The sequence below is a fragment of the Alosa sapidissima genome, chromosome 24 (genome assembly GCF_018492685.1).
Source record: "Alosa sapidissima isolate fAloSap1 chromosome 24, fAloSap1.pri, whole genome shotgun sequence".
NCBI classification, from domain to species: Eukaryota; Metazoa; Chordata; class Actinopteri; order Clupeiformes; family Clupeidae; genus Alosa; species Alosa sapidissima.
Window position 1 is genome coordinate 24,869,422 of NC_055980.1, and position 9,305 is coordinate 24,878,726.

General features: G+C 44.9%; 1 protein-coding gene across 1 annotated transcript in view; it reads right to left on the reverse strand.

The window, feature by feature from the left end:
- Positions 1-8,714, reverse strand: part of cmn (calymmin) — a 43,371-nt gene extending 34,657 nt beyond the window's left edge. Inside the window, exons 1-16 of the mRNA XM_042083594.1 lie at positions 8,516-8,714; positions 6,492-6,542; positions 5,415-5,465; positions 5,223-5,303; positions 4,992-5,072; positions 4,804-4,866; positions 4,400-4,480; positions 4,224-4,286; positions 3,793-3,846; positions 3,422-3,502; positions 2,728-2,781; positions 1,864-1,944; positions 1,684-1,746; positions 1,253-1,306; positions 889-969; positions 181-234 (exon numbers count right to left, since the gene is read on the reverse strand). Of these exons, the coding sequence (XP_041939528.1) occupies positions 181-234; positions 889-969; positions 1,253-1,306; positions 1,684-1,746; positions 1,864-1,944; positions 2,728-2,781; positions 3,422-3,502; positions 3,793-3,846; positions 4,224-4,286; positions 4,400-4,480; positions 4,804-4,866; positions 4,992-5,072; positions 5,223-5,303; positions 5,415-5,465; positions 6,492-6,542; positions 8,516-8,588 (1,066 nt within the window). The 5' untranslated portion in view covers positions 8,589-8,714. The remainder of the gene's footprint in view (positions 1-180; positions 235-888; positions 970-1,252; positions 1,307-1,683; positions 1,747-1,863; positions 1,945-2,727; positions 2,782-3,421; positions 3,503-3,792; positions 3,847-4,223; positions 4,287-4,399; positions 4,481-4,803; positions 4,867-4,991; positions 5,073-5,222; positions 5,304-5,414; positions 5,466-6,491; positions 6,543-8,515) is intronic.
- Positions 8,715-9,305: the final 591 nt, after the last annotated feature.

Sequence of the window (9,305 nt, forward strand, 5' to 3'; positions counted from 1 at the left end):
ACACACACACACACTCTAACACACACACACACACACACACACACACACACACACACACACATAGACATACACACACACACACACACACACACAAACACTCTAACACACACATACACACACATAGACACACACACACACACACACACACACAGACACACTAGCAGTATTGTGGTTATGTACCGTTGGGTTTAGCACCATGTCCATTAGCAGCAGCAACAGGAGCAGCTCCATAACCTGAAGAGGAGACAAGACAGATGCAATGAGCGTGTTGTAGTTCCTCTAGTCGCAGTTCCTATACCCACTTTAGTTCCTACTCCGTGGTAGGGTCCTGTCCCTGCGCATAGGAACCATGACTGACGTATGTGACTAAGTAGACGTTCCATGAACTAATGCACCCCTCGGTCTCCATGCGGATGCTTTGGTCATACATAACAACACACTTTCAATTTTGGGAGAACCAGTCAACCTAACCCTTTAAAGGAACACAGTGCAAAAACTAGCCCTTTAAAGGAACACAATGCTAAACCTAAAACTTTAAAGGAACACAATGCTAAACCTAAAACTTTAAAGGAACACAATGCAAAAATTGATATCTATGGCCCTTTGCATCATAAACTGAACTAAAAGGGTCACAATCGTTCAATGAACAATGTTACATGGTGCAACATCAAGCGCTCCGGGTGAAGGAATCCTTAACATCTGCTGTCCGTACTACTGGCTACATGACTCAACCTTGTCTGAGCAATTATTGCACCTGTCAAATTTGTGTCCTTATGTAATATTTAGTCTTAATTTAGGATACAGATAAAGAAGTAAACTGTGTGTGTGTGTGTGTGTGTGTGTGATAACATGGTGCATACTTTATGAATTGGTTGGGGTGGTTCTTACCGTTCCCCTTAACGTTCCCGTTGCTGTAGCCTTTGGCTGCCTGTGGTCCATTGGCAGCAGCAACAGGTGCAGCTCCATAACCTGAAGAGGAGACGAGATGTAATGACACACATAGTAACACACACACACATACACAAACACACACACACACACACACACACACACACACACATAGACACATAGACACACATACAGTAGACACACACACACACACTCTAACACACACACACACACACACACACATAGACATACACACACACACACACACACACACACAAACACTCTAACACACACATACACACACATAGACACACACACACACACACACACACACAGACACACTAGCAGTATTGTGGTTATGTACCGTTGGGTTTAGCACCATGTCCATTAGCAGCAGCAACAGGAGCAGCTCCATAACCTGAAGAGGAGGAGGCAAGACATTGTGAGAGGCATCTGAAGGGAGGTTTACATACATACAGTACCGCACAGCTACATTCCAGCTGGCACCCAATACAGTATGTCTAAGGAGCAGTACCATGACCTAATGGGCCCTCTGGAACTGCCTTTGGTGCTAGGCAGACACAGACACCCACAGGTGTAGCCCCCCATGCAGATGACAGGAGGATCTGTTGGGCCTAGATATCACTCTTTGCCTTTTGGGACAACCAGTCAACCTAATCCTTTAAGGGATTGTGTCTACTGGTGTGTATCTATGATAACATGGAGTCATTCCTACATCATTTAAAACATGATGCATCTGATTTCTGAGCTCTGCAGTCTAGGGGTGGATCTTACCGTTCCCCTTCACGTTCCCATTTCCGTAGCCGTTGGCAACAGCAACAGGAGCAGCTCCATTACCTGAAGAGGAGACGAGACGTCAGGAGACTGTAACACACACACACACACACACACACACACACACACACACACACATTTTCTGATTTCTGAGGTCTGCAGTCTACCAGTGGATCTTACCGTTCCCTTTAATGTTCCCGTTGCTGTAGCCTTTGGCTGCCTGTGGATCATTGGCAGCAGCAACAGGTGCAGCTCCATAACCTGAAGAGGAGACGAGATATAACGAGACTGTAACACACACATTTTAACTACTTTATTTATGTCCACAATTCATAATAAATGTACATAAGGACATACTGTAAATGTTACAGATACAGGAAATTGCTAAGGCATGATCCACCAATGTGGATCTGATGACAATCTCAAACAGCAGATTTATGGATACACACAACACCTTCTTCTCCATATATGGCGACTTCCAATAATGGAGGATATTGAGCAGTATTTGGCAATTTGCTTTGCCCTTGCTTTTGTAAAGCCAACTATCCTGAGACCCATAATGACAAGCCTATGCACGTGGCCCAGGCTGCCGAAGATAAGTACCAGATATTGACATTTGTAGCCAAGGCCAGTTATTTGCTGTACAAGAGGGTGGTATTTTACTAGCTTTGTTAAGTAAGCCTCCTCTAGACATGAATCAAAACAGCAACCTACGGCCCCAGCTGTGGCGCAACTGGCTGGGGCACCTGCACCGTACGCCGACGACCTGGGTTCGATTCCCGCCCCGTGGTCCTTTCCGGATCCCACCCCGACTCTCACTTCCTGTCACTCTCCACTATTCTGTCGCAATAAAGGCATAAAAGCCCAAAAAAATATACTTTAAAAAAAAAACTAAAAAAAAACCAGCAACCTACTTCCAGGATGAACACATCCCTATCGTGCTCATCAGAAAAATACATTGAACTTCAACCACATAACACACACACACACACACACACATATATATACACACACACACACACTAGCAGTATTGTGGTTATGTACCGTTGCCTTTAGCACCATGTCCATTAGCAGCAGCAACAGGAGCAGCTCCATAACCTGAAGAGGAGACAAGACAGATGCAATGAGCGTGTTGTAGTTCCTCTAGTCGCAGTTCCTATACCCACTTTAGTTCCTACTCCGTGGTAGGGTCCTGTCCCTGCGCATAGGAACCATGACTGACGTATGTGACTAAGTAGACATTCCATGAACTAATGCACCCCTCGGTCTCCATGCGGATGCTTTGGTCATACATAACAACACACTTATCCAGTCAACCTAACCCTTTAAAGGAACACAATGCAAAACCTAGCCCTTTAAAGGACACAATGCAAAACCTAATCCTTTAAAGGAACACAATGCTAAACCTAAAACTTTAAAGGAACACAATGCAAAAATTGATATCTATGGCCCTTTGCATCATAAACTGAACTAAAAGGGTCACAATCGTTCAATGAACAATGTTACATGGTGCAACATCAAGCGCTCCGGGTGAAGGAATCCTTAACATCTGCTGTCCGTACTACTGGCTACATGACTCAACCTTGTCTGAGCAATTATTGCACCTGTCAAATTTGTGTCCTTATGTAATATTTAGTCTTAATTTAGGATACAGATAAAGAAGTAAACTGTGTGTGTGTGTGTGTGTGTGTGTGATAACATGGTGCATACTTTATGAATTGGTTGGGGTGGATCTTACCGTTCCCCTTAATGTTCCCGTTGCTGTAGCCTTTGGCTGCCTGTGGTCCATTGGCAGCAGCAACAGGTGCAGCTCCATAACCTGAAGAGGAGACGAGATATAATGACACACATAGTAACACACACACACATACACAAACACACACACACACACACACACACACACACACACACACAGACACACACACACACACACACACATAGACACTAACATACACACACACACACACACACACACACACACACACACACACACACACACATAGACATACACACACACACACACACACACACAAACACTCTAACACACACACACACACACACACACACACACACACACACAGAGACACTAGCAGTATTGTGGTTATGTACCGTTGGCTTTAGCACCATGTCCATTAGCAGCAGCAACAGGAGCAGCTCCATAACCTGAAGAGGAGGAGGCAAGACATTGTGAGAGGCATCTGAAGGGAGGTTTACATACATACAGTACCGCACAGCTACATTCCAGCTGGCACCCTATACAGTATGACTAAGGAGCAGTACCATGACCTAATGGGCCCTCTGGAACTGCCTTTGGTGCTAGGCAGACACAGACACCCACAGGTGTAGCCCTCCATGCAGATGACAGGAGGATCTGTTGGGCCTAGATATCACTCTTTGCCTTTTGGGACAACCAGTCAACCTAATCCTTTAAGGGATTGTGTCTACTGGTGTGTATCTATGATAACATGGAGTCATTCCTACATCATTTAAAACATGATGCATCTGATTTCTGAGCTCTGCAGTCTAGGGGTGGATCTTACCGTTCCCCTTCACGTTCCCATTTCCGTAGCCGTTGGCAACAGCAACAGGAGCAGCTCCATTACCTGAAGAGGAGACGAGACGTAAGGAGACAGTAACACACACACACACACACACACACACACACACACACACATTTTCTGATTTCTGAGGTCTGCAGTCTACCAGTGGATCTTACCATTCCCTTTAATGTTCCCGTTGCTGTAGCCTTTGGCTGCCTGTGGACCATTGGCAGCAGCAACAGGTGCAGCTCCATAACCTGAAGAGGAGACGAGATGTAATGACACACATAGTAACACACACACACATACACAAACACACACACACACACACATACACACACACACACACACACACACACACACAGACACACACACACACATAGACACATAGACACACATAGACACACACGCACACACACACACACACACATAGACATACACACACACACACACACACACACAAACACTCTAACACACACACACACACACACACACACACACACACACATACACACAGACACTAGCAGTATTGTGGTTATGTACCGTTGGCTTTAGTACCATGTCTAGGGGTGGATCTTACCGTTCCCCTTCACGTTCCCATTTCCGTAGCCGTTGGCAACAGCAACAGGAGCAGCTCCATTACCTGAAGAGGAGACAAGATGTAATGAGACTGTAACACACACACACACATACACACACACACACACACACACACACACACACACATTTTCTGATTTCTGAGGTCTGCAGTCTACCGGTGGATCTTACCGTTCCCCTTAACGTTCCCGTTGCTGTAGCCTTTGGCTGCCTGTGGTCCATTGGCAGCAGCAACAGGTGCAGATCCATAACCTGAAGAGGAGATGAGATGTAATGAGACTGTAACACACACACACACATACACAAACACACACACACACACACACACACACACACACACACACACACGGTGCATATTTTTATGATTTCTGAGGTCTGCTGCAGTCCACGGGCGGTTCTTACCGTTCCCCTTAACGTTCCCGTTGCTGTAGCCTTTGGCTGCCTGTGGTCCATTGGCAGCAGCAACAGGTGCAGATCCATAACCTGAAGAGGAGACGAGATATAACGAGACTGTAATCTGTAACACACACACACACACACACACACACACACTGTGCATATTTTATAATTTCTGAGGTCTGCAGTAGTTATTACCGTTTCCCTTAACATTCCCGTAGCCGTTGGCTGCCTGTGGTCCAAGATGAGCTGTTAGGAACCAACAGAAAATGTGACTTAAGTACCAGAAACACTTTCCCAGTAGAATGGCAATACAGTAAAGGTCTGACTTTGTGGTGCTCAGAAATTAAAATATTTTAATCTTAATTCATGTGATGAAGGACTTTGAAAGAAGTTTGACTTTGAATTATGTTCTTGCCCTCTACATCACGGTCATAGCGATCCTATTTATATAAAAGAACTGTAGGCCTCTTTTTGAACGGGTAGCCTATCCCTTTTCACTACATGGATTAGCTGCTAGATATGTGAAAAGAACAAGTGGAGAAACATCAACGCGATGCCTTGGCCTACTTGGTTGGATTTTGTAGTTACTGCAAAATTAACACCCTCGTTTCTATGAAACTGGAAACAATTGAACCAATTGAACCATCAATTTGTCACGTACAAGACAAAACAGAGCAGATGTCAGTAAGCCAAATATTTGTAATATTTGTAAGAGTAGCCTAGCCTACGCTACACTGACACAACGTAGGCTAACGTTAACGTCTTCGGAATTCGCGGCCAACATCAAATCCATAGTTCTAACTTTTTAGCACCAAGTCAAAATGTCCAGGTCAACCACAAATAATTCTACTATTTTTTATTGCTTAGCCTACTTACCACTTCAACACCATTGATTGTAACCAAAAACTGTAACTGTAACAGTTCAACTGTTCAAACTGTAGCCTAAAGTTAACTGTAACAGTTCAACAACACGCAAAACATTGCGAGCTCAATGTGCGTGTGTGAGTTATTAGGAAAAGGGCTGCTGATCGGTCTACAACTATTTTGGTAGCCTACGATTTATTACACATCCAGAAGAATACATTTGAGTCGTTACAGGCTCTGGCTTATTATGGAGCATAATAGGAACAAAGTTATGAAGAAAAAAAAATATCAGGGAGGAAAAATCCGAGGGGGCCCCCTTAATTTCAATGGGCATGACGCCACTGCACTTACAGCATCACAGGACTGTCTTGACATTCTTAATAGTTCGATGGCATGAAAAGAAGTTACCTGTTGATGGGATTAACATCCGTCCAACCCCGCCATTATGTGGCCTATACCCTGGAGGAAAAGATGTCAAATTGATATTCACACAGTGTCTTCATTAATAGGCTATACTGTCTGTACCAAAGACAATGCAAAACATCTATACTAAGACAATACATTAGCCATTGCCATAACCAATTTAACCATCTTTTGATATGTGTAATTTCCGTGTAATGTGTCACAAAGACTAGCCTACTTCATGAGAGTAGGCTTTAGTGCACATTCTTTGGGTGCACATAGCTCTAAACCATGAGATTCACAAAGGTATTTTTTTTGTCAAGGAGACTTCTTTTTAGAGCACACACTTGACGATGGACGGACATGTTGTATATTTGTCGAATACTTTCACTTAGCGTTTCATTTGGCGCAGTAAAGGCTAAAAGAGGACATCATAAAAGTGCTGTGTCATGGACCGCCGAACCCCGCCAGCTCACGACTCTCGCCATGCTGTGTGTGTGCGCGCTCGACGCATCAATAGAGGGACTGTGTACAAGCCATAAAACAGCGGGCTCACAGTGAGATGTCACATTCAGATGGGCGCTAACACCAAAGTTTCAATTTCTTTGATTTGCGGGAAGAGAGTCTACGACTATAGCGGAAGGGTAAGGAAGGTTGTTTCACGAAATATCCAAAAGATTCCACAGCGCACCTTACGTCGGCGTTGCTAGCGTAGTATGATTTTTTGTCCCGTCTAATTTACATTTTACAGGATCCTTCGAAATTCTGCGCGTGAACGCCAGCGTAAGGAGAACAGGTTTCTACCTCTTCTTCTTTCCGGACAACGGTTGGTAGATGACACTGGCTTGTGACAAGCTTTAGATTTAAGAGACTTCGGTAGGCTAACACGTTGCTACTATCCTAACTGAATTCATTTTTCATTCATAATTCATAATTCATTCATAATAACGAATGTATGTGTGTCAAAACTAAAGTATGAAATTAGCCTATGTAGCATACACTATGTACCCAAATATATATTTTAAAGGCGTAGCCTGGTATCCAATCAGCATACCATGGGGTAGCCTATGTCATGTCCAGTGGAGAAGAGTAATTAAATCAAGCAGACAATCCTACACAATAAACATGTCCAGATGTGATTTTCGCCACCAACGCAGTCAGCCCCCTCGTTGACAGACAGGCCGAGTATATTTTCTCTGTCTGAACACGGAGGTGATAGCAAGTTTTGGACTCAGTAGAGACATTGTTAATGGAGCTCAACAGCACATCTGGACGCAATACAGGGAAGATAAATCATGCGGACTGCGCGGCCCACAGGAGACGCGTCAGTGACACGCACACCTTGCACGAGGTGATTAATCAACTTGGTCCCGCAACTGGATGGAACTCCATCAGAATGCACCAAGTTTACTGAACTATTGTTTTAGTCATACATTTTGCTTCAGTACTTGGGCAAATCAACATAGCTACATTTAAAACGTCTAATTCAGCTGGGAAATATATCATTTGCAATACAATTCAGTTAAATTAACTCTTGAAAGACTATTAATCTAATTTGCATTTGTGACTGACAAAGACACTTATTATGACCATAAGGAAAGTAGGCCCTACAAAACATTAATGCATCCATTAAATCACATAACCTAGGACTTTGGGCAAAGCAAAGTCTGTCTGTGAGTCATAGCCTATGTCTCTCAGCACAAATGTGAGGTCAAGGGATGGATACACACACACACACACACACACACACAATGTATGCTTATATTGTTGCTTCAACATGCCTTATTCAACATGCGGTCAGAGAGCTCTCGGATATGCCAGTATACACACTCTCACATGTGCCCTGCTCTCTCGCTTATGTGATGCTACACACACACACACATACACACAGCTACCAACAATACTTGTTCATTCACCTGTGTGATTACAAAGACACACACACCATGTAGCACATCTGCACACACCCTGCAACACACCTGCACACACACACTCTCTCTCTCACACACACACACACACACACACACACACACCTGTGCCTCCCTGCAGAGTGACCTGAGCCAGCCATAGCACCAGTGCCGTCTGCAGCACCGTCCGTCCCGACATCTTCAACGCTGACCCGACCAGGAAGAGGGGGATGAGAGTAGTGCAGCGAAAAAGAAGAGGAGAAAAGAAATGTAAAAAAAAACAAAGTAGACCCACAGGACCACAGAGGGGTTATCAGTGCACAGACAGCAGGCACGACCAGCGCTCGCTCAGGGTTCTTATACCCTCCTGCCCCCCCAGCCCCCCGTCTTCTGCCCTCCTGCAACCCCCTAACTCTGCCTCCCCCCCATTCCACTTCTCTATTGGTCACTCTCAAAGGCCCTCCTCTTTCAGTGCGAACCCCCCCCCCCCCCCCCACACACACACACACACATACACACACACACACACCCACACCTCTCTATTCTGAAACTTTGCCCCAATTGCCCCCCTTCCACTCCATTCCAGGTCTGGGAGTACACACTGGAGCTGAATAACGGGGCACTTAAAGTACATTAACACTTACCCTCGGAGTCTGGTGTGTGTGTGTGTGTGTGCACGTGTGTGTGTGTAGGCTGGGGTCAGACACTGATTGATAGGCTCCACATGTGCTGCTGTTGGTGCGGAGACTCTGCTGATGGAGAAGAGATGGACAGAGTTATCACAGTGACACCCCCCCCCCCCCACACACACACCCAAGAGGTTTATTAGTGTCCCAGAGTTTATGCTCCGCAGGTTGCTAATGAGGTGCCTCAGTCCTTAGTGTTGCTACAGACCTATAGGGCTTTCATTTGTATG